This window comes from Poecilia reticulata, linkage group LG2 (genome assembly GCF_000633615.1).
Source record: "Poecilia reticulata strain Guanapo linkage group LG2, Guppy_female_1.0+MT, whole genome shotgun sequence".
In the NCBI taxonomy this organism is placed as follows: domain Eukaryota; kingdom Metazoa; phylum Chordata; class Actinopteri; order Cyprinodontiformes; family Poeciliidae; genus Poecilia; species Poecilia reticulata.
In genome coordinates, this window is record NC_024332.1 from 9,177,168 (window position 1) to 9,203,259 (window position 26,092).

At 38.5% G+C, this 26,092-nt stretch overlaps 2 protein-coding genes and 1 long non-coding RNA gene across 4 annotated transcripts in view; 1 reads left to right on the forward strand and 2 right to left on the reverse strand.

Moving 5' to 3' along the window:
• Positions 1-801: 801 nt before the first annotated feature.
• On the reverse strand, positions 802-4,373 carry LOC103473339 (uncharacterized). The gene is made up of 4 exons (XR_001777501.1): positions 4,291-4,373; positions 1,306-1,416; positions 985-1,226; positions 802-900 (listed from the first exon to the last, which is right to left on the reverse strand). It is a non-coding gene; the product is annotated as an uncharacterized LOC103473339 (long non-coding RNA).
• On the forward strand, positions 4,001-12,230 carry igfbp5a (insulin-like growth factor binding protein 5a). Its single transcript, XM_008423509.2, has 4 exons — positions 4,001-4,672; positions 9,036-9,199; positions 9,396-9,506; positions 9,596-12,230. The coding sequence occupies exons 1-4, from the start codon at positions 4,339-4,341 to the stop codon at positions 9,731-9,733; spliced, it is 747 nt and encodes a 248-aa protein (XP_008421731.1). The 5' UTR covers positions 4,001-4,338; the 3' UTR covers positions 9,734-12,230.
• Positions 12,231-12,805: 575 nt separating this feature from the next.
• The window catches only part of igfbp2a (insulin-like growth factor binding protein 2a), a 27,813-nt gene continuing 14,526 nt past the window's right edge, over positions 12,806-26,092 (reverse strand). The window contains exons 3-5 of one of the 2 annotated variants that reach the window (XM_008423480.2): positions 17,001-17,182; positions 15,308-15,448; positions 12,806-13,972 (exon numbers count right to left, since the gene is read on the reverse strand). In XM_008423480.2, the coding sequence (XP_008421702.1) occupies positions 13,820-13,972; positions 15,308-15,448; positions 17,001-17,182 (476 nt within the window). In that variant the 3' untranslated portion in view covers positions 12,806-13,819. The remainder of the gene's footprint in view (positions 13,973-15,307; positions 15,449-17,000; positions 17,183-26,092) is intronic. The other variant, XM_008423490.2, reaches the window with a different exon arrangement.

Below are 26,092 nucleotides of genomic sequence, written 5' to 3' on the forward strand. Positions count from 1 at the left end.
AGTTTTTATGATGGAAGCCCAGAAGCTTCTCCTGATTGAGATGCTCCACTCACCTGCCTGTCATTCTGGTATTGTGCCCACCTGGTTTCTGAATCACAACTCCGTCACTCTATCATGCGGTTGCCTGTGATCCATTAGCTTTATGATTCTCATCAACGGCAAACATGACATGTGTTAACCTGTTTGAAGAGGTTCCAGAGCTTATCATAGCACTGAAACTGCACTGGTGAAATGTACTATTGGTAGTGCCAGGGGCTCAGACAACCGAGTCGTGTCTGTTCTGGTTTTTCTAGATCTTACAAAGTTGAGCACAATATTCTACTAGAATGTCTTGAACATGTAGGTATCAGGGGAAGAGCACTAGGTTGGTTTCCTAAATTCCAGTTTGTTCGTGTGAACAATACATCTTCTGTACACTCCAGAGTTACTTTCTGAGTACCACAGGGCTCTGTGCTTGGTCCACCTTGCTTCCAGTTGGTACAGTAATCATACAGAGTGGGAAACGTTTGAACTGTTTTGCTGATTATACATACACAGCTATATTTATCTGTAAATCCTGAATATCCCGCACTGTAAAAAATAAAACGTAGATTTTACAGTAAACGCCGGCAGCTGGGATAACTGGGGTTGCCAAAATTTCACCGTAAAACAAAAAAACAGATTTTACCCGTAATTGTTTTTACGGTTAAATTTCGGCAACCCCGGCTGCTGGCGTTTTACCGTAAAACGAACAAACAAAAACAGATTTTACCCGTATGTCATAAAGGAGTCTAATTTCTTAACACACATGCAGAACACCAGGCGGAGAACAGAAATCAGTTAAATAAGTTTATTGTAAACACAAAATAATGATCAACAATCGGGTTCTGGGGAAAGTCTGCAATCTGGATCACCGGAGAACTGGAATGTGAAAAAAAAGAGAGAGAGATGGTCAGTTCAGTGTCGTGGAAAATGGCATTGTCAGAATAAACGGACTGGTCTTACTTAGGTGGAGGTAAGTCTTCTCCGGGGGGAAGAATCACTGTGGTTACCGGGATTTGGTTCGGGTGGAGAGTTGCTGCTTGACCGACAAAAAGGCTGCGGTGGAGGGCGGACAGCTAAGCTTTGGATCACAGGAGCAAGTGAGGCTGCTAGCAGGGTAATCCAAGGAGGTTTGGTTTACTGTGGAGGTGTCAGTGGAACTCGGGCAACCAGTGGGTAACATCCACAGAGTCACGAGAAATAATCTGAGGAAGAGGCACAAGGAGATATCTCTTGAGGTCCCCAACAGGAGATCACAGTGAGAAGCACGGAGGGCTGGAGTACCGAATACTGGCTAACGCTCTGGAGCTGAAGTATTGGCAGCTCCCTCCTCTTATACTCCTCCGCATGATCTGATCCTGCAACACCCTCAGGAGGGAACAGCCTCTTGGCATCCTGTGGTGGGAAAGCGGCAAAAAGGAATCATTCCAACAACCCGGGTTACCAACACGGTAAATTGTTTTTATGGTGGAATTCTGGCAACCCCAGCTGCCAGTGTTTTACCGTAAAATCTATGGGGTTTTTTTTTTACATTGTGGGGTTGCCAGAATTCCACCATAAAAACAATTACAGGTAAAAATGTTTTTTGTTTTACAGTGAAACGCTGGCAGCTGGGGTTGCCAGAATTCCACCGTAAAATGTCAGTAAAATACTGGCTCAGTATTTTACCGTATTTTATAAAATACTGTAAAATTCTGTCGACCAAAACTTCTAGTATTTTACGGAATTTTCTAAAATACGGTATATATCTGTCAACTTCAGCTGCCTGTATCTTACCGATTTTTCCTAAAATACGGTAAGATACCAGCAGATGTGGTTTTCCCTTAGTAAAATTGTCCATATCCTTTTTGTTTACAAAAAGGATAAATTAAAATGCTGACGGTAGTGGAAAATTAGGTGGAATCGCACTTTACCCAACTTCACTTTCGTCCAAACAACAGGGCAACAACCATACAGTTCTCTAAATGTATAAAAAATATATGGTCGACCTAAAATTAAATAATCCCAAATACTGTCGGTTGTAGGAGTTTGCCCTGCAATCAGTGGATTGACAGTTCAATACCTCTTCTTCCTTTGAGATTTCAGTTTGATATATCAAAGTCATTATAGATTTCATTATTAAAAAACACACACCAGCATTCTAATTTATGTAAATTATTTTTGCAGTCTGGTTTTACATCATAAATATAAACGTCAACAAGGGGTGCTGTGGTGGCGCAGGGGTGAAGTACAACCCATGTATTGAGGCCTTAGTCCTCATGCCAGTGGTCGCGAGCTCAATTCCTGGCCTGGTGACATTTGCTGCATGTCTTCCCCTCTCTCATAACCCTCTTTACTTTCAAATTAGAGCCAACAGAACCTTTAAAAAAACACATCAGCAAAATTTTTAATTTTGGTTGATTAATTCCATTTAAGGTAATTAGCTTCAGGCAATATTACAATATTTCTTTTATGAATTTTACAATTACTTAGATTTTTTTTACAATAGCTTTCTCTGTTTTCTACATTTCAAAATCACCTGCAATATATGTTTATGTTGTAATTCCATGTATTTTCTACAGTAATTACGTGCTTTTTATATTACAATCAGCAACCATAACTATTTTACCATATTTTGCAGTAAATTTACAGACTTATTTTGCAGTGTTGACTGAAGGTGATTCCATGTATTTTCTACAGTAATAAAATGTTTTGGGTTTTATGGTCAGAAACTGTTGTGTTTTATCATTTTTTACTGTGAAATTTACAGACTTTTTTTACAGTGCAGTCAGTTAGGTAGATTATTTGAAGACATAGAAATCTGGATGACTTTTAAATACTGACAAGACAGAAGCTGAGTTTTTGAGAAACCAATTTAGCCTGGCTGCCATTAAACTGGCCTCTAACAATAAAGTTTGTTGGAGGCCAACAAACTTTAATGTCTGTTATTTTTGACCAGGACATGTCATTTAAATGCCACATTAAACACGTTTTTAGGGTTTCCTTTTTTTTTTCCTCTCTGGAATATTCCCAAAGTTAGAAAAATCCTATCCAGGAAAGATGCTGGAAAACTAGCTCATATATTTGTTACTTCAAGACTAGACTTCTGTAACTGTTTGCTATCAGGAAGTCCAAAAAATGTGATTAAACACTTTCAGCTAATACATCACAGATCTGATTGGTCCATATGTTCCAATAAGAGCACTTCTCTGTTGGTTACTGCTGGTCCAGGCAGCAGAATGCTGAAGCAGACTTCAGTTTTTACACACCACAAATTTGGAATAAACGTTCTATACAAGTCAGAAGCTCTTTTAAGAGTCTAAAAAATGTTTTAATTTGCTGTCGCCTACTGTTAACCCTTAAGTGCCACCCTGAAAACACCAACACGTTATCCAGTGGGTGCATGAGGACTTTATTTTTAAATCGCTTTTATCTAAATGTGTTTTGATGTGCTTTGTCTTAATGTATGGAGTTGCTAACTTCTGTGTATCAGCATGTTGAGTTTATTAAGCAACTTTCACTGAAAGTTGCTTAATAAATAAAGTTGTACACACCTCCACCAAAAGACAGTATTCTATGCAGCAATCTTCACTCCATTCTATGCAGAATATGCTAAAAATATCCAGCACACCACATCTAACCCCAGAAATTTAAGATGAGACAGAATCGTTTTTTTCTTTTTATAGGTGTACCTCAAAATCTCCACTAAGATCAACGAAATGAAAATATGCCTAGTTTATTTTTCCTGTAGCTTTAGTAAAATATGCAGCCATGCAACTCAACGCCTCTGTGCAGAAACACAGATAAGTCGCCTTCAGGAACATCAGTTCAGATCTTGGAGGCGTGCCAGCCCCCGCCTCGCTGAGAAATCAGCATCGCAAACGCACGGAGTTGATAAGTGCGCCTCCCCACTCTCCAAAACGTTGTTTGACAAGCCCATCTTTATGGGCTTCGCCGGAGGCAGTTTCTTTAAAAAAAAAAAAAAAAAAAAAAAAAGAAAGAAAGAAAAGAAAAAAGGCATGCGCAAAGTCGCAGATTATACATTCTGCTCACAGTGCGGGTGAAACAACCTGCAGAGCCGCAGAGGGAGTCAGTGGGCTCCTCAGTTCAGGAGAGAAGCGGCGCTGGCTAAGCATCACTCTAATCTGTTTGGATAGTTTTGGAGGATTTTTATTTTTCATATTGACTGTTGGTTTTTATGCATCAGATGCACCTGTGGATGCACCTTTCCCTCTGGATTCACAAAGAATTCCCTGCAACTCGTAGCTGATATTCTTCCACTCCACCAACCTGCAGTTTCGTGTTTTTTATTTTCCTTCATAAGAGGAGAAGCGCACGATGCTGCTGGGTGTCCTCTTCCTGGCGGTCCCTCTGCTGAGCATCACCGGCGGCGGCGCGTCCTACGTGCCCTGCGAGCCGTGCGACCCGAAGGCCCTGTCCATGTGCCCGCCGGTGCCCGTGGGCTGCCAGCTGGTGAAAGAGCCCGGCTGCGGCTGCTGCCTGACGTGCGCCCTGGAAGAAGGCCAGGCGTGCGGTGTGTACACGGGGCCCTGCATGAGCGGGCTCCGCTGCCTACCGAAGAGCGGAGAGGAGAAGCCGCTGCACGCGCTCCTGCACGGTCGGGGGGTGTGCGCCAACGAGAAGCTGTACAAGCTGCAGCATCCACCCAAAGGTACGAGACATCACCAAGCCACGTTTTGCATTATAACATAAAAATAAAAATAAATAGAGGAATTACTACAGAAAAATTCAATTAACAACACGATTACATTCTGATTGGGGATGGAGGGCTGACATCTGTCATATTACCCAGAAGTCTTTATTCATGTGACCTCATGAACTTTTTCAACAATCTGGCAAAGAGTGCAGATCACCTCGTCATCTTGGTCTGAAAGAGTTTATAGGGCTCCGAGTACAACAGAAGGTTTACATGACAGTGGCCCTTGCTCCCTTAAAGCAAGGGAGCAGATTACAGGTGGCGGCTCTTTCTCAATGGCAGAGTCATTGTGTCTGCAGGGGAGTGACGAGTGCAGCTTTTCATGTTGTGAAGTCATATTTTACTCAGCTCCTTTCTTTTCAGTTCTGTCCTCTCTTTCATCTAGCTTTTCCTCATCCACCTGTGCCTTTCCTCACATCTGACCCCAACTTTTTTGTTCTCTCGCCATCAGAGTATCTTCTCCTCTTTCACCTATCTGGCAACAGTCCCTCTTCATCCCCCCCCCCCAACCTTTGTCTTATTTTTCTCTTTCCATTCCCATGTCAACTTTACCTGAACATGCGCTCCGGTAGAGCGAGCGTATGTTTTCTACGCTCCTTCACCCTTATGTACCTTCCGTCGGGGAGGGGTAATACAACTAATATTACATTACTAAATCAGAATACCACAACGTCTTTATTATTTATTATTAATTTTTCATTCTCTTAAGAATGTAGAGCTAATTAAATGACCTAAACGAGACCTTAAAGTGGTTCCAGTTTCTCTCAATGGCCACCCTGTTGAAACTGTGGCAAATTTTAAATACCTTGGGTCGTTCCTGGACAGTCAGCTCAACTTTGCTGAAAACACTGACTATATTTCGAAGAACTGTTCTCAGAGACTCTACTTTTTAAGAAGACTTGGTGATCTTTAGGTGACCCAACTAGACTCTAGTTGGTTCACCCCTATGTCTTGAATTTGGGGGGGAAAAATCATTTTATTTATCACTACAGAAGGGTTTAGAGAATGCGCATATAACTGATGGGTTCGGTACCTCAAAAAAGGTTAAGAACCACTGGTCTAAAGTCAAACTTGGTAGCAAGCTAAGCCTATTAATTCTGAGGCAGCCATTGTAAGTTTATTCATAAAACAGGTTGCATAAATAAAAACAGCTTTACCATTATTCACTGGATAATTAACATATTTCATGAGATTCGTTGTTGATTGAACCAACGTCTTCAGTTTTCTTCTACTCCAAATATTTATCAGGGATTTGCTGTTAAAATAAGTACAGCTTGCTGGCAAGTTAAACATTAGCATTAAAACTATTGTTAAACTAGTTTAAGTCGTCAACTTTTTTAAAATTTTCAATATACCTGAAAAAACATGTTGGCCTTAATGTTTTTTGCTGGACATATTGAACATTTGACTAAACCAGCATCTTCAATTAGAAGGATGTTTGCGAAGAATTAGTTACCAACATGTCACATAAAATCTAAAATGTAATATTCTTCATTGGATTTTTTTTTATTAATAATTAATATTGATCTCCAAAAATTATTTTCATAGTGCACAGTGGGAACATAAATAGTCTGATAGACTTTATTAAACTTCTGAGTGACAGAATTTAGGGCACAGTGACAAGAGCTTATAGAGTAAGATAAAATGTGTGTCATGACTTCTTGCAATTTTCGAACTCACATGCAGAGAACACTCCGAGGTGTAGAAAAGGGTTTCTTAATATTTAATGCAAAGAACAAAAACAGACAAAAAAGAGGTTCAGGAGCGGAGAACTGCCTGGCCGGGTCTCATGGGTCCTGGTGTGTGGACAAACAAAGTTGAGTTCAAGTTCAGTGGGAGTTTTAAGTGTTTAACGGAGATTTGTGATCTCAGAGTGGGTCCTGATCTTGAAGGGGGGAATGAGGGGCTCTGGGATCGGCGAACTAAGTTGGCAGCGGGGAAGGGCGGACAGGTAGGTAGGGTAATTCGGAGGAGCTGAGACAGGTGCAGCTGCCGGCTGGAAGACCTGGAAGACTTGGATCTGATGACTTTGGGAACCGGGACCCAGGCACCAATGGACCCAGCGACCTGAAGATCTGGTGACTGGTAGCTCTAGAAGCCCAAGAGAGCTAATCCTTCAGCACAGGGATAATCATTACTGATCAACAATCTGGCATCGAAGTACCGACCGCTCCCTTCTGATATACCCCTCAGCTGATGAGGGATATGCTGCAGGTGCGTGCAGCATCAGTATGGACACACCATCCAGGAGAAACGCCTCTCAGCCCCCTCTGGTGAACAAAGAAAGGAAGAGCAACCCCAGAACTCCAACAATACGAGAAGAAATCACTACAATGTTTTCATCTAAACTTCAGATTAAAAATTAATTCCATCCCTTAACAAAAGTAACACTTTGACTTTTTTTTGTTTTTCTTTGAACCATTTTACCAGCTTTTCTTTCCTCTTTGCTGCCTTTCCCACACAATCCTCTTCCCTTCTTCTCACCGCTCTTTTGTTAGGCCTCTTCCTCTGATTCCACTCCTCTCCATCCCTCCGCCCCCCTTCATATCAGGTTGTGCAGTGATTCAGCAGAACGCAGGCTGAGCGTGGGTTTACATATCCGCCGTCTGTCTTCTTGTAAGCCAGCTTTCCATTAGCTCCTGCAGTGCAGGACTGTTGCTAAAAACCTGAACCGGACCCAAATAAATACTGAGGAATACTTCAAACTAAAGGTGCTTGAGGACAATTAGAAACTGAGCCAGAGAGCATATGTGTGTACCAGAGTGCATGTTTAAAATTCAGATCATACACCAGCTGTCATTTATCGCTTCAAACATGAATATTTAGTTGCATCTTTTAGTTGGATGGGTTCCTTCCTATTTTCCAGATGTTAAATAAAAAACCTGAGCCAAAAAGGGCGAAAAAAGAAGGTTTTATAGCAAAAACAGAGGGAAGAATGACTGTCCGCCCAGGTCAGATTAAAGCAGTGTGAGGATTAGCAAGTGAAGACTTGATTGGACTAACACTGGCTGAGGCAGATCATCATCTGCCTCAGCAATTTCCCAAGTGAAGAAAAAATGGGAATCATCACAGCAACGGGATGAATGACATCATCGGCCATTGTCATTGGTGGAGGGGGCTTTGTAGGTTTTAAGAGGCATGTATTCAAGGAGGCCGTGGCCTTGTTTCATCACTCAGTTGTCTTAGTAGATTAGCGATAACGTCAGAGGTTGCCATAATGAAACGGAAGCAAGCACGTGACACAGCAGTGGAAGTGGGCCAACTAGAGCTTAGGTCACCATTCACAGATGCTGATGTCTAGGGCTGTAAATCAAATGATGTGTCAGTTTTAAAAAGTCTCCGGGACAGGAAGCCACATCCACTCCGTCTGTGGTCAGCACAAGTCGCTGCGGTCTCCTGAATAGAGGGTGGGGACAATAAGGGAACGGGGCGAGTGCTGAGGTCTGTGTTCAACACCCCAACATTTTGCAAGAGGGATGAAAGAGGCAACGTATGCAAAGGTTTCTAGGGGGGGTGTGGGACCCAAAAATGGGTTGTGATTGCTTCTGGTGGTTTGCCACATGACAGGGGAAATAGTATGTTTGCACAGGCCTGGGTGCCAGTCTGAGACTAAATGTCTAATTTAGGTCACTTGCTATAAAAGTTTTAAAAGACCTAGTCTACATATACCCCAGACTGGCAGCTTGATTTGCCATAAATGTAGCCTCTGTCCTCTCTTATGTCAACACATTCAATCTGAAGCTGGCTTGTAGCCACTAACTGTGCTAAATAAGCATTTAGCTGCTGCAGTGAAATCATCACCTTGTGTTGTGACGTTTCGAAATGGGTACACTCCTGACTCGTGGTCGCAAGTTTTGCTTTTAAATTTTAGTCTTTCTTAAGAGGTGTAGCTCCAGATAGCAGCACTCTTGATTTTCACCCGTCTTATGACCTAAAGAATGCTTTGAAACCCTGGCTAATGACTAATATTACACCTCTGGGGGATAATTGGCGATGAATCTTTTAATCTTTGTGAAGTCCCATGACAAAATACCTGCCATTTTTCAGAAAACATTCTTTGTTGATATCAGTAATTCTGAGTAAATGAAGCGTCGGCAAAACTGAAGCAAAGCTTTTAGCTAATATTATATTTCCTATTGTGTTCATGAAACTACAACAGCAGGAACTTTTAAGCAACTTCTGTTTTGGTATCAGACTGTGAAATATTTTAAAAGTGACAATGGATTTCATTGTAAACTTAGCTTCTAGGTTGATGAATGACTCCCCGTCTCTTGTGTGTCTTTCTTTCCAAACACAATATAACCGTGATGTGATACAGACCCAGTAGAAACCAAGGTGCCCCTATATGGAGATCACATCAGCAGTCGGAAGATTCACGCCATGAGGCTAGCCAAGGACCGCAAGAAGTATTTAGCCAGGCCTGGATCAAGCAACAACCGAGAGCTCCCGGTGTCTGGCCTGGACAAGGCGGAGCCGGAATTTGTAAGTGGTGTGACGATGCAAAATATTATCTGTCGTTGCAAACTTAAACTCAGGGTTAAAACAAACAAGGGTAGTCATTGGTCTTTGCAGCCCACTTTCAATGAAAGGTCAAGTTCAAATTGAGTTACAAAAGTCAGATTTTGAAGAATTTAAATGTAATGTTTGGTTTTAACCTCCAAACGTGCTTTGTGTGCAGGGGCCTTGCAAAAGAGAACTTGATAATCTCATTCATGGCCCTTCTCGGGTCCTGAGTGTTTCTTTGTACGTACCCAACTGTGACAAAAAGGGATTTTTCAAGCGCAAGCAGGTTTGGATGCATCTCTTTATGCTCTCAATTTCATTTAGTGACACAAAAGTGTGCAACTAACCCGATTGGACCTCCTTTTTTTCTTGCAGTGTAAGCCGTCTCGCGGTCGGAAACGGGGCATTTGCTGGTGCGTGGACCGCTTCGGCAAAAAAATCCCAGGTAGCACCTCTGCTGGTGGAGAACTGCAGTGCAAAGATCTTGACAGTGTCAACAACAGCAACGAATGAGAGCAAACCACCTCCGGAGCCCAACTTCTTCTTCTTAAAATCTGCCAAACAAGCTAGCACACTTTATGACTGACAATCAGGAGAATATGGCACAAACACTTTTATTTTTTGTTGATTGTGATGGACTGCATTGTCTGTTGTAGAGAGGAGGCAAACTTTATATCCTATATCGAAGCGAAATATATAGAGTTTTTCTTTCGTTTATAAAGTCTGTTGCAGTTTATATATTTTTTTTTTTTTGAAATTATGAAAAAGGTGACAACACATATATAAATGTGGCTAACTATCAATATTTTCAGTTGATTTTCCTGATATTGTTGAGAAGGGAGTGTGGCCACCGAAACTAGGAGACATCTGCTAAAATTGAATGAGTTTTGTTATGATTAGCAGCTTTTTTAGGTGCAATATGATGGATATTTGGGGGTCACAAAATCCAGTTTTAAACGAGGGCAGAAAAACATTCAAACATAAAACATGCATACTTCCGTTTATATAAATGGCTCCTCTGGAGTGGTTTAAGCTGTGGTTAGATATTAGTTTCCCTAAAAACATACCAAACATAATCTCACTTAAACTCTTCTTGATATTAAACATTATAGGAAAAGTACTTCTGGAACATACCCATAATTTGTTGGCTAAAATGTTTTTTATATATTTAATTCAAGGCATGCATGAATGAAAGATTTAGTGCTTCCAAGGCATAAACATTATTTTGTCTAATAGTTATGTTGATTGAATTCACACGTTTTGGTTTGACAAGGTTGTTTATGTTGTTTTAATTTGCATAAATGAACTCTAGAGAATAGAAGCCGTTAGCTTAAAACTGTAACCTGTCACTCTTATCCATTACTGTGCTAATTAGCTATGACATATTGTAGAATTTTATATTTTAATTTAACTGGCTTTCAGAACTTAACAAAAAGTAATATTTAATTAGCTGTAACTCTTTTCTTATATTGTCTTTTAAAATTTCAATGCAAGAACTAGCAACCTGGTTGCCTAGCCTGGCATGATGACAGTCAATAAACTGCTAGCTTGGCTTTGCTAATTAACAAATTGCCTGATATAAATTGTATGATGGTGATGGTCTTAGTTTAGTATGGAAACGAGGCTTATTGGGGCACGCTAATTTACAAGTAGCATAATTTCTATGGTTAACTGAATCTTAAAAACATGATTTCAGGCAGGTGGCAATAATTTCAAAATGTCTTTAGCCAGTAAGTAAAATTTTAATACCCAAAGATTTTTTTTTAAATCTATCTTGGACAGGTAATAAAATAGAACAGCATTAAACTGTGGTCATTAATACCTGTAAGTAGAAATGTGTGAACCTGTTTATGAAATATGCCTTTCAAAAAACAATCTATATAATTTTTTTAGACGCTTCTATGCTTCGGTACATTAAAATATCATCCTATATAGTTTTTGAAGATCCCACTGAGCCATTCCATCACTAAGTCTACAAGCGGTCGTCATTCAACGCCTTCAGTGTTAAGTTTCTATATGGCCCTATTTTTAGACCTATATAACTTTATTTATAACAAGCAATCTACAACCTAATTAATATTTCCCAAATACATAACTGAAGCATATGAAAATCACAGCTAAATTCAGTGAATCATTGCAAAAATGCCCAAAAGCACAAACCAAGAGAAAATGTAGCTTGATTTAGCCCATTGTATGGATACATTTATTTTGCTAATTTTATTGTAATGTTGTGATCTTAATATTAGTCAGTTCAGTCTTTTAGTTTGACTTGGTGGTAAACCCAAGGACACCATTACAGCCATTAATTTTATGACTGGAGTAGTGAGCTGTACAGATCAACACACTCACATGATCAGGAAGGCCAGGACTGAGTTTGAAAAGAAGAAAAACTATGGTAGTCGTACTATATGAACCATAACTTTCACTAATATCTCCTAGATAAAATCTCACCAGAAAATAAAGAAGAACAAATAGCCATAATGGAGATGATACTTGCTGGTGACATGAAGCTGACAAAGTCCTGTAGGGCTGTTTTGAGGCTACGGATTGGAAAGCTATTTGCCCGCCTCATGGGCAGGACATCAATACCATGATTGAGTACATCACTGACTATATAAACTGTCTCCATCAGGGATCGAGAGACAGAATTTATTTTATATTTGCAATTTTGAACATTAATGTCCAACTATATATGATGCAAACACCTTTTTCTGAAGGCATTATGTTGTAAGACTGCATTCGTGCAAAGTGAGTTAAAAGGCTTTGATTGTTATACAATAGGTCACTAGTTTGATTCCCAGGTTATAATATTGTTTTAGCAATCTTGGTAAAATATAGCTGGTTAAAACAATATTTAGACTACTACTAAACCTTCACTAATACCTATTTCTCCTAAATTTTAGCCGATGCATAATTTCTAACACACTCTGGGACCTTCTGCTCCTTAGACGGTCACTAGATGTTCTGTGCCACAATCAGGGAAAAGGTTTTTTGTTTTTTTTTTGGGAAATAAGCAAAACAGACAAAACCTCAGTCATAAAAAAGCTCAATGTACTGTTAAACTTAGAATTCTTTCTATTTCAAGTTCTCAGAGCTGCATTCAGTTTCTAAATGTATGTACAGAATGTTTGCATGCCCTATGAGTGTGTTTGTGTGTACTTCTCAACGTTAGGAACAAAAAAGCTTGCTTGCTCAGAGTGCATTTCCCATTAGAGCTCGCACACAAATTTTATGCAAAGGCCCCGTCTTTCCATGTGGAGGGTCCTCACTGCCACCACACATGCAAATCCGCAGGCGACTCGCTCCCAGGGTTCACCGGGTCCTTCATCCCAGAGAGAGCAAGGTCGCTGAGCTTTTATGTAAATTAAGTGCCTTCTGCCCCAGACTGCTTTGAATCTAGATTTGCATGCGGCGCCATTGTGTGGTTGAATGAGGGTGGCCTGAGGAGCAAAATTTCAAAAAGAAAATAATTTAAAAAAAGGAAATCACTTTAAGGTGTGGATGTGATTTGCTGACAAATTTTATATCTTCCAGTCAAGTGCTGCTAAATATGTAATGACAAAGGACAGGATTGTGTTCTGTGGGTCCAGTTTTATTCAAGATCTTTCTTTTATTGTTCAAATTGCAATGTTTAATATAGTTTTAGCTGTGTAAATAACTGACAAAGTGGCACATCAGCCTATTTTTTCCTAATCAAATTCTTCTCTTTTGCCGTTGATTCAAACTCATTTAAATGCAAAACGGTGACTTTATGAATACCACAGAAACTAAAAATTAATGTGAATTTTCTGATGGAATATTTAACACACCTATAATTGATGTACTCATTTTTTTCTTTTTAATGTTAAATCACTATTTAATAAAATTCTTGTATTCACAAAAAAAAGCCTGTTGGCTCCTTCTGTGGGAAACTGGATTTAGATGGCAAAATGTTAAGTCAGATGTTTAGTGTTTTGTGACAACAAAAATGTACTTTTCCATGCGGGCAGTATCCAGTTTCTGCTGAAAAAGCCAAAAGAAAAAAAAAGTGGTCACTTTATCTGGGTGCTACAAGATCACCCATAGGGGGCAGTGCAGAATTTCAAACAACTTCAAGCCAGAATCTAAGTATTTTCTTTCACTCTTCAAACTTCAACAACAGAGAATTACAGATTCAACAGGTTTCTACTTTATTTTGCATTAGCTCTTTATCATGTCAGATCCTTACTACTTACTGTGCAATACAAATGAGGCATACTCAAAATCCTAGTCTGCAAGCGAGAGCACAGAAAGACACCTAAAAACATTTGACACACTGAATGCTTCTCCATTCTTTCAAACAGTACAAAACACTGATAACAAAGCATTCTGAGCATTGTTACAGTTAGTAAAGCATAATCACTGGCTCTAAAACACAAAAAGAACGTGACAGATTTACTGTAGTCTGCAGCAACAAGTTGGTGACTATCATCCAAACCTTTTTAGGTAGTTAAGATTTGAGCTGTAACTGCCAATAAACAGGCTGCAGACACATACATACATACATACATATAGCTTATAGCTTACTCGGGTTGTTCCCAAGCACTTTACAGTTTAGTTTATTTTGAACTCTTGGCCACGTTAAATATGGGTGGCGTCGGGCAGCTCCAGCTCGCTCAGGTACTGGCTGCAGTTGGGGTCACCCCTGACAGCTGGAGCTGACAGGATGCGTTGGCCGGTGTGGGGGTCCACGCACCAGCACTCGCCCCGCTGACCGTGGAGCGACATCTTGCACTGAAACAGAGAATTACTTATTCAGTTGTTTTTTGCCTTTCTCTATTATTGCTATTAGTCATTTAATGAACCTGTTAAAAGCCATGCTGACACCATGCCCTCACAAACCCATTTACTTACATGTTAATGTTTTTGAGGTGACAGTTAAGGGGTTAAATAAATGGGGAAAAATACTCTATCTAAAAAGTTTCCGAATATCCTAATATTTGAAAATGACATCTGAAATCATTACCAAGTAAATTAAAATACTAAAAAGTTGTTTTATGTCACCAATTTAATGCAAGAGGTGACACTTATATAGATTTATAAAATTAAATTATGCAATTTCTTAATTACATTATTGAAATAAATTATTTTAAGTCATAATCCAATTCAGTAAAAATACAGAACATGTATTTAGTCATGTAACTTTAAACTACTGAACAGCCCAAATCAGGAAAAAGAAATATGAAATACTCTCTAAAATTAATATTTTATTTTTAAATCATAAAGAAATGACACATTTCAATTATTATTATTATTACTAAATGTCCACTGTTAGACAAAATGCACTTTTTTTCTAGAAAGAGCCCAAGAGCAAAAAATAAAAAAGTTAACCTGCAAACAGCCTGTTTCAAAAACCTGTAAATTGTTGCATCACAATTTTGTTACCTAGCAACCTAAAGCCCACCCCATCACCTGGCAACCCAAGTGGTGCTTCACCCACCTCATTAAGTTTATTCTGCTGGATTTACCGCTGCATAATGACTGCTGGAATAGGAACATATCTTGCTGTTCATCGATTTTTTTCCCCAGTCACATAGAACAGAGTAGTGTTGCTTCATCTTGTTATTGGTTTCTTGCAATATTGCCAAAGAAAGTTGTAGTTTGCGCAAATCAGTTTTGGAAGGATTCCTTTAGAAACGACCAAAAAAACACAGCAAGATTTACCAAAATACTTTGACTGAAGAAAGGTTGTGTCCCTAATGTTCATCACAAATGTCCAGATAATGTAGATTAAGTACATAATGATGTCTTGTGTGTTTTATATTGTTGTTTAGCATCGTCACTGCATGATCTGGTCCAGAGGTATGATCCATATCATCAGCTAATTTGCACATATGCTAATAGAAATACATCCATGGAGGGTATTCTTGTTTATTTTCTCTTGGCTTGTGGAAGCATAATAGTGGACCTTCAGTTTTCTTTTTACTATAAAATGCATACACAATAGTTAATAATTTATGTTTTTTATTTATTCTCTATTTTATTTCTGTTTTTTTAATTGGGAGCCCTGTCAACATAGGTTATTTCTTGTTAGCCCCTCTTTTAGGCGTAACCCAAAACTTTAGTCACCTGTTTTGGGTTATACTGCCCCCTCTTGTCACAGTTAGGGATGTGCAGTGCATAGAGGTCCTCCAGAGGACCTCTGTTATCTCTGAAAGGCATCTTGGATATCCTCTCCAGGACCTGGTCGAGCTCCTGCTGACACTGAGTCTTAAGAATAAACAAGAACAGAACAAAACAAGAGTTTCAAGTCCAAACAGAGGCGTGTGGGTTTGTTGGTGCCACCAGCTTTTGGCGTCGGGGGGTTATAAAAGGTTTGCCTACAGAATGAAATGTTCAGAACAAAATGTTCAGTCAAGCCTAACCTCTGTTTACTTTTAAATAATAATAATAATAATAATAATAATAATAATAATAATAATAATAATAATAATAATAATAATAATAATAATAATAATAAAATGTTTTTTTAATTAAAATATAAAACCTCATTAAAATAAATCCATCCACATTCAAAACAAAGCTTATTCCAAGACACATCAACACCAGCTCAGGTTTGCCAAGCAATCTGAACACTTTTGACTATAAAATCCCATATTAAACACACATCCACACAATATTGCTAAATGGCTTCCTGGTTTGCGCAAATTAGTCTTAATTCTTGCCAGAAATTGTATAAAATATTGCCAAAGACCTTTGGTTTACCTCCCACTCCCCTGCCAAGACTTGTTCTGTTCAAGATTTACCCTCTGAATTACTTTGTGATGGTTGAAAAATATAATAAAGCTGGATGGAAGATTTAAAGAGTTGATTACAGAGCAGGTAGGCTGCATTTATAGTCAGTAAATAGCTGCATTTAAATTAAAAGGAAATCATTTGTATGAAATGTTGGCGAATTAGCACATATGCAATATAATTCCTAAAAGTTAAAGAATATTTTAAAAAATCCTTTTTACATGGATCAGTAAAAAACGGTTTTTGTTTCCACAATCTTCTGTTTTGTAATATTTTCCAGTTCATCAACAGCCCTAATTTGGTTTGTAAAGGAATAAAATGTGATTGATTTTATAGCCAGATGAATGATTTGTTGCTCATTCAACCACCAGGTGGCGTAGCCTGTTACTTTAACTTCAAACTTGTGAACTACACTTCCTGCTGTATCTTTGGAAACATTGAGGTGTATGCTATCTTTTTGTATCAGCTTTATTGAAATCTTGAGACAGCTTTCTTGGCATAGCCATATTTCTAACATTGAATGTTATCTCTATCTCAAGCACACCTGATGCAACCCACAAAGAACCAGAGTCGTCTGTGCCTGAGACCACAGGTTAGCAAATGYATGGTTTTATGAAGAATTTTGTTTGAGGGGTTGAATAATTTTGACACTGGAGTATTAAAAGTAAGATGTATTGCTAAATTGGGACAAAATCCTAATATTAGCTACAAACAAGAAGTGTTAATAACAAATACTAATTTGTTAACTTTTTGTGAATACTCTTACATAATCCTATATTTTGCCAGTAAGCTTAAATTTCTGTCGGACTTCAACGGTTTTGGGTGCAAATGTACACACATGAAAAATTATATCAAAATTATCTATCATTTCAAATTACTTAAATAATTTTGATCAAATGATTAATAGTACTTCAGTAAAAGAAAATGTTCAAGAGCAAAAACACTTGGAAACAATAATTTTTGCATATTGCAGATAGAAAGGTAAACGCAGCTCATCCCAGAGTCATCCTCCTCAGCAGACACTCACCTGTTTCGGACGAGTAGGTCTCACCTCTTCCACCTTGTTGGTCTTCATTTTTGTCTTCATCTCCTGCCTGTGCTGGCGTACGGCGCTCTCTTTGGGTCCAARCCAGGCGGCGTCTTTATGGGGCTTTCGGACAGTCGGGATCTCGCTCACGTCCAGATCAGGCTGCAGCTCCAAAGCCTCACCTTTGATCCAACACATCAGAACATAAGCACATTTTGAATCTGAGGTTAATGCTTTTTTCATCTTTACTACAATTTTCAACGTTTGCATACACTGTAATAAGATATGCATAACCCTTTCTTCTCACTGTGTGACATTAAATCAGATACAAATGTCCTTTTTACTGAAAGGTTGAACTTTCATCAATTTCAGAAGTTTACTGCAGTTTTTTTACTGAAATTTACATTCCACCCTCAGCTGTTGCTGACGATGYATCCGTTCAGTTGTTGCCAAGCTACAGACACCCCAATGCCTTTGTAACAATATCTGCTGATTTTAATTATGCCTCACTCTCTGCTACACTTCCAGCGTTTCAACAGCTTCTSAGCTCAGAGAAAACAAGACGTTGTATTTGTTTTATGCAAATGTCTTGTATATCTCCAAAGCAAGAATTCCTCTGGGAAAACCAGATCACAATCTTGTTTTTTTCTGCTGTGAATATAAACCCCGAGTTTAGAGGCAACCTGTAACAAAGAAAAATTAGAAAGTGTTGACAGTAAACTGAAGTGGGATTTTCTGTGCCAGAAACTGAATTGATTGGCTGATTGGCTGATTGACTGAACCCCCAAGAGCAGAAAAAAAGTAGATATCAACTTCTGCAGTATTAGAAGACAAATTCCACTGTGTTCTATTGATGAATAATATGGTATATTTGGAGGGAAAATAAGTGTTGGCATTCAGAAATTCAGTGCAATAGCATCCTTTGTTAGCACTAGCTTTCTTAGTGTTAGCATGATCGTTATAGCATTAGCGAGCTCCAACAGCTCAACTAACTAAATTCTGTTCTCTTTTCTAATATCATTATAAGAATGTTTTACCGAAAACGCAGGTAGTGGTGTGGAACGGGTATGGCACCTGCTAATGAGGATGTACTTACTTTTAGAGCTCAAACAAGTGGCAATTTTAGTTTAAAACACAGAGCTAAAAATAAGCTCTTCTAATGAAAATATGCCTATGCATGCAAAGAAGAGTAAGTAATCATAAATCGATTTTAATTGCTTAAGCCGTCTCCTCTTTCATAGTATTTAGCTGTGGATGTTAGTGGTAACATGCTAATGTTGGCATTAGCCAGTCTTTCACTAATCGTTGTGATTCTGTAGAACTGTGTCTGTCCCAAGCTTCTCCAGATGTGTTTTTTTTTTTTTTTTGTCTTTTCAGGCAGAAGTTGCAAACATGGTTAAAGGTCGTCAGGTCAGATCCAGTTTGTTGTTTCTGACAACAAAGCAGACTTTGGCGTTCACAGAAAAAGGAGTGGAAGAGGAGTGTCTCCATACGCCAGCTGATTTCATCAAGAAAGAAAAAATCCCAGTTGACACAAATTCTTCACATAGCCCATTTCAGCTCACTTTAGCTGYGAGGAATAATATTTCAAAAAGCAAATAAATGAGCCAGAACACCACTTGGTTTTGCTGAATCTTTGCAGGAGAGCATGCATTTTCACCTATGCAGGGTTTTCCTGGGCACACAAACGAAAGACGGGAGGAAAGTCAGGACAGTAGAGAAGGTCAAACGYCTGTCCATGAAGTGGATAGTTGAAAGCTATGTAGGTCAAGTTCTAACATGCAGACTAGAGGAAAGTGAATGAAAACAAGTGTGTGTTTTAGCAGAAACGGTAGACTGAGGAGTCAATCTCCAAGCCCTGCAAGAGGTAAATGTGATGTCCGGTTTAGGATTAGGATTACAAAGAGTCTAAGAGGGAATGGGGAAAAGGAAATTCCAAACTAAGCAATAACAAGGTGCTGGCGCCTTTCACCATCAAATTGAGCTGCAGTTGTTGGACTTGAGTTCTCTCCATGACTGCTCCGAGATTTTTTGAAGACGTCTTGCAAAACAAAGAAAAGCGGGGGCAAAGGTCAATTGAAACCAAGTGTGTCTTGACATGCACATGTGCCTAGATCCACGATTCGAGCAGATAAACACAAAGYACGCTCAAGCTGGGGCGCCTTTTGTTTTGCTGGCTTATGTAATCCTCAGAGTCACAAAGTGCACAACCTTTGACCCGTCTTTTCTGGGGAAACCCGAGACGTTCAGTCAAGTGCGCACTTTCCAGACATGCTCACATGAACGCTTGGTGCCGAACAGCAACTAGCAACCATCCTGGGTGATTCTATGCAAACGGCACACAAACACAGAGGGTCAGGACCCCACTTTCAGGGGGCGTAAGGCCTCTGCAGAACAAGCTGCTTCACAACAGTGGGCTGAGGATCAGAAAAGTCAACAGAGCAGCAGGCCTACTGTCCAGTCTACTGCTTGACTTAATCCTCACACAAAGGCCTGGAGAGATCTCCTTTCTGTATCTGATCCATGTCGAATTCCCAGGTGGCACGTAGGCCAGAGGTGACACTGACTGATTGTCCGGATTCTGGTCAACTTAGCAAATGGCAGACTTTCTTTTTCTTTAGACAATGTGAAYGTTGGTATTCAGTTTCTAAGTCTTTGGTCTGCCCATGACAACATAGAAATGGCTTGCAGAGTTGAGTTCACGGCTCCATCAGTTAGATTCCCAGGTCCTTTGCCTTCTTTTTGAAAGCAGAGGGACTGGCTTCAAAACTCTCCCATTTTTTCACCCCAAGTCTTTTTCTTGAATTGTGAACATTGACCTTGACTGACTTAGGCAGGGGAGGTTTGCAGTGCTCTGGATGTCATTCTGGATTCTTTTGTGATCTCCAGGATGGGTTATTGATGTGTTCTTGGAGTGATTTTAGTGGGCCAGCTTTGGGAAGGTCCACCACTGTTCCATGCATTTTGCATTTGCGGATAATGGCTCTCTGTTATCAACACTGTAGAAATGTCTTTATACCGGTTTCCAGATAGATGTCAACTGCTTTGATTCTCACGTGTTACTGAATTTCTTTACATCAACGCATGATGTTTTGCTTTTTGAGATCTTTGAGCCAACTTCATGTTGTCAAACAGGTCCAATTCAAGTGACAACTTTATTCTTCAGCTCAGGCAGCTGAAATCCAATAAATGATTTTATAAGGGGAAATAATTTATTGGATTTTCCCTAATAAATGAAATCATCATTTCATTTATAGAAATAAGAGAAAATCTGCAGGAAGCGGTGTCTGAAAAGAGCTGGGAAAATCATCAAAGACTCCAGTCACCCAGCACACAGACTCTTCACACTACTGTCATCTGGGAGGTGCTGCAGGTGCCTCTGGACTAGGACCACCATATACAGGAACTGTTTGTTCCCTACAGCTGTCACACTCCAGAACTCCTGACGTCTAAGCAACTATGATGGCTGTATTCTCATACACAATAACACTGATATACCACTTTTTACCTGCACTTAACTATTAGTCACTATTGTATATACTGTATCTACTCCTGTTTATTAAAAACTTAAATGTACATTTGTAATATATACGTTGCTAATGCTAATTTGCTAAAATAAGTAAAAATAAGTCAATAAGGAAGCAAATAACTTACATTCTCAATAAAATCTGCCTAAAAACCTTTGCATACCTTCATACTGGTAACTTGCCAAGTGAAAGAACATGTTGGCTGATCCCCTCCGAGCCACTTTGTGACTCATGATCCTACTATAATTGCCATGATGGTACTTCATTTTTAAAAATGATCATATGTCACAATTCATCCAGCTTATGAGCATGCGATGAGAATAAAAACTGAATCCAAATTTCTTTTGTTCAGTTTTCATAGATCACAAATTGTCTTTTATAGAACCTGCAGTGGCTAAACAAGAAAGTGCGTTTAATTCTAAGGCAGCCCAACCACCATAAAAATACTGAAAATATTCTCTTCTGTGGTTTCACCAACAAAATGAAGATTTAATTTATTTGAAAATKAATTATCCTATTTAGGTTTGATCCGTCTGACTGTTTTACATTTTAAACTAGAAAGGAACAAATACAGCTCTACCTCAACAAAAATATTGAAAGAGCTTTGATCTCTTTTCCTTTGCAGCTGAAAGTTAAAGTGGATGGCAGTTCATGTTTTGGCATGTTTGAACTTGCTGCAAATCCTATGCTAATTTATGTCCTATACAATTGCCCCAGAGTTCATCTAGCAGTGCCTGCAGAGGTAGCTCTGCCCAGTCTTGGATGCAGCTGTGTAGATGCGTGCCAAAGCCTGCTTTTAGACAACGTTTGAGGGCCAAAAAGCCTTGGAGGTAAACWTATTAGAACTCTGCTGGGCTTCTGTCTCTTGAAATAACTGCCAATAGGCCTTGTAAAAGGTTTGAAACCACAACAAATCAATGTAGCCATGCCTTGCAATGACACGTGACCTGTTTAACGCCTCAGAGGTGCTTAAAAACAGGAGTTAGATGATCCTCTAATGTTTRCTGGTTTCCATCCATCCACCAACTGACTTGGCCAGAGTCAAGAAGTCGTTTTAGCATTGTACCTTTCTGTTTTCTATGGATGTCATTTGAGTCTATAATTTTATAGACTYCTGATATGCATAGAAAAGTTGATAGCAATATATGTGATAAATCCAGCCTTTTAACTTTAGAATTACTGAAATGGTTCATAAATAAATGTCAAATGTTGCTTACTTTAGATTTTAAGCCAAATCTAATTTCAGACAYATAAAATATTTTAGTTGTGTGTTAAAACAGCACACAACCCTAAAGAGAGCATGAAACTAAGTCATAATTATTCATACACATTGACTKAAATTCTATATGTCTCTTCTACAACATGAAGAAACACTCAAACAGGCAACACTGAACAAATGAAATTAGTCCAAAATGAACAGATATGTAAAAATATATATTTTTTAAATGTCTCCAAAATGAAAAATTACACAAAACCAACAGGTGAAACAGATATTTAAATAATAATTTTGTTTTAAAACATAATAAAGTATTATGTTTTAAAACAAACATGTTTAGAACTTTTTTCTCAATAAAAAGAGGGGGGGAAATCATCTTATAATAGATTTGTACTTTTCTTTAAAAACAAAAGAATAACTTATTTAAAGAGGTCCTCTTTCTAAGTAGTATGACTCAGCTAAGGTTTGACTTGTCTATTTATTTCATTTTGTTGTCTAACTCTAAGCTGGTACAGTAATTCACAGTAATTCTACCTAAAAAAAAGCAATCCTCCCAACTGCAACTGATCTAGAATGCTGCTGCTGGAGTTCTGACTAAAACCAGGAAGCTAGAGCACATCATGAGTTCCAGTTCTACAATTGTTCCCTGAGAGAATAGACTTTAAAATACTGTTGGTAGTTTAGAAATCACTGAATTAAAGATTAAAGTTCTGCTGTTGTTGTATCAGCCTTCCAAACCTCTCAGGTCTTCTGGCTCTGGTCTGTATTCAAAACCAGAACCAAACATGGAGAAGCAGCGTTCAGCTTGTATGCACCAAAAATTTGGAACAAACTTCCAGAGAACTGCTGAAACCCTGAGTTCCTTTAAATTAAGACTAATAACCCAGCTGTTTAGAGATGCTTTTGAACCATAATAAATGAAATATTGACCAACATATTTGATGTGCATGATTTTGGTTATATTTGTTCAGTTGTTGACTCTATGATGTTTTCTTTAAAACTCTGTAATTTTGTGTTTTTATTATGTACCTCGCCTTGAGCTGCCTTACTGCTGAAATGTGCTTTACAAATAAACTTGATTGATTAATTAAAGTTAGAAATGTCTGCTCTATCGGTCTATAGGTTGCCTGTAACMACTTCAGCAATTATAAACCAAATCAATACCAACAACTAAAACATTATCATTAGTATCTTTAAATCCATGCTAACATTTTCAAAGTTGTCAGCCGACCCTTCATGTCAGACTCTGCTTGTTCAGTTTTAAGAACCATTAAGCAAAATGGATGGTGGGAAGTTATTTTGGTTCTCAATAGGAACGAGGAGATTCCTGGCACGGAGATGATTGAAGTCGACGCCTCGGGGGAAGACGGTGCAAATACCCGTTTTTAGATGGGATTTTTGGGGATGGGTCAGGGGGATTATCCTGCCACTATTTCAGGCCTGCCAGATCTGTCTGGACACCCTGCAGGTACACAGGAATGCCACTTCTCAATGAATGTGATTCCAGTCGCTGAGGGCGCGGGTTGTTTTTAGCTCCCTTTTGTTTCYCCAGTTTTCCTTCTCCATGACAACTCTCTCCATAACAGTAAAACATCATGTTTTTCTTTCTCATTATCGTCAACTCAAATGGACTCTAATAACAACTGGGYGAAAATTAACTCTGACAGAGGGCTGTTTTTAGGATCAATCAGCAGTCAACATCAACTACACTGAGTTTTGAGCCATTTTTATGATTCATCTAATACAGACCATGAAATATTTCGGTCTTTTTAAGCTGATTTAATCTTTTCTGAAGTCTTGGTAAAGTTCTAGTCAAAACAACAGTTGGATCTGATAAAGCTAACCCTTTTCGGATGTGGGTTTCCTTGGAAACCTAATATCAAACAATCTTTTGTATAAAGACAAAAAGCCGATGTGAAATGTGTCTTTCTTTGTAAAGAAGGATGTTTCAGAATAAAAATTAATCCCAAAAATTACAACAAACAGACTTTTTATTCAAATGAGTAAAGTCATTTGTTAGTCCAAATTGAGGTATCAAAACCATAAAAGAAAACATCTATTTCATCAGTTATTATGCACTAATATAAGAACCTGCATAGAACAATCGTTTGTAAACAGCCTAATCTATGCTCTGTTTGTTCAACAAAATGGAGACTTTTTTTTTTGGCAAAACTGTGGGGAAATATTCAAAGAGGTACAGAAATATAAATGTCATGTTGGCTTTCAACTCTTACAATGATTGGTGTAGTATACATAAGCTTTTAAACTGTAATTTCTAATTTATAACAGATATGCATATGAATCAGTGGAACATTATAAAATGCCTTATCAAGTAACAGCTCAAAGCAAAGTCAATACTAAATCCACAAAAATCTGACAAGTGTGGCATCAAAACTCACCGCACTTAGGCAAGTAGTGCGTAGGGTCTGATTCCTTTAAAGTGTCAGATTTGCTGTATAACAGGAGAAAAGATTAGACATTTTCCCTGTTGTACAGTTGACTTTATTAAATTGATGCCATGTCACTACAGCAGCTCTTTAAGAGAACTTGGAAAACATTCATGTACCTTTACGGATCAATAAGCTATTTTTAATTGAATCGATTGGAACTTTTGTTTTAAAGGTCATCATCCTTTCCTAAGCCGTGTTACACAATAGAGATTATTCACAGCGAATAACTTTGGATCAATACAAAACTAAGAAGAAAGATGATCTATTGCTGCTGAAAGGAATAAGTCAAGACAAACCCTGTTATGTAAAAGGAATTAATAACAAGATAAATTATTTAGTTGCTTCAGTTTGAAACACAAAGTTCTTTACTTTCTAGAACTCTAAATATAAAGGTCTGTATTTGTTTTCACTTAGTGAAAAAGTAGTTGCTCTCTGTTTAGTTTTGTTTTTATAAACACTTAAATAGAACCTGTCTGACAAAACAGACAGGTTCTATTTAACCTGTCTGTGTTAGGCTAAAAGGCTAAAAGATCTTATAAAAGTAGCAAACCCAAAGCAACTTCTAATAATGTTTCATATCAATCATGGTGAAGGCTATAATGCTCCGCTTGTGAAAGTAAATCTAATAGGCGTCACTTTGACTCTCTGACAACAATTTTGAGTGCCACACCGCCAGACAGGACATGTTTAAAAAAGCAGAGCAGCCTCTGGATGACAATAAAATTAAAAAATGAAAGGTCTGCAGTAGCCTTTTTAAACAGGCTGTTCCTGTTGAAAAATTCCCCAGTGTGGCTGGATAAAACATTTCTGCCAGGAAGCGATTCAGTAATGTTCCTCCAGAGACTCATTACTTATTATTGCAAAGGCTTGATGGCAGTTGTTGCTGCAAACGGCAGAACCACTTATAAGTTTCAGGAGCTTTTTCTCCTTGATAAATACAACTGTCATTTGAAAACTTTGTATGTTTATTTACAGCATGGTAAACAGATGCATAATATTTTGCAGAAATTCATCATGTGGCCTAAATAAACTATCACTTTGATCTTTTTTTCTTTTTTTTTTTAGCATAATGACTGACTCCAGGATCAGGGAAATTCATAAATCCTTACATTGACTTCTTTCTTCAAGGAAATACTACACAGTATCACAGTGATCCAAACATCCACTAACCACTTACTTGTTCCTGTTTGGGGATCATTAGAAGGGGAAGATGACTGATTATAGTTTTCTGTTGCTTTTATGGCATTTGCAGTTAATCTTACAACTGAGAATACAAAGAGTATTTTAAGTGCATTCTATGGGACAGTGCTGCATTTTACCCTGCCCTAATGGCTTGATGATTTCCTGTGTTTTGATTGGTTGGCAGGGTAGTAGAAGGAGGCACCGTTCAGCTAAAAAAACCGCCACACTGGCTGATAAAAACCGCTGGTTGAGCTGGATTTTATTTTGTGGCATCAGACTAAATGAACCTCAGTAATTTTACTATTTTGTATGATTTTTTTTCTTTCCTGCCTTATTTAGAGTTGGTCTAGAATAAAATGTGATGCACTGAAAATTCTCGTAGTAACATTACAAAATGTCAAAAAAGTTAAAGCGCTGTGAAGACTTTCATAAGGCACTTTGGGCTAAAATGCAGCAATATGAAAGTCAAGGAAAACATTTCAGATACTTTCTAATTGCTTTCCTCTTCAATTTGATAGTCACTGAGAATTGTATAGATGAATTGAACATTAGCAGAAGCTAATGTTTATGGTCTTTCTTCTCTCAGCCAATCAGCAGCAAGAAAAATAAATCAAGCAGCATTGCAGCTAGCTATTTAAGCTGCCATCCATCCATCCATCCATCCATCCATCCATCCATCCATCCATCCATCCATCCATCCATCCATCCATCCATCCA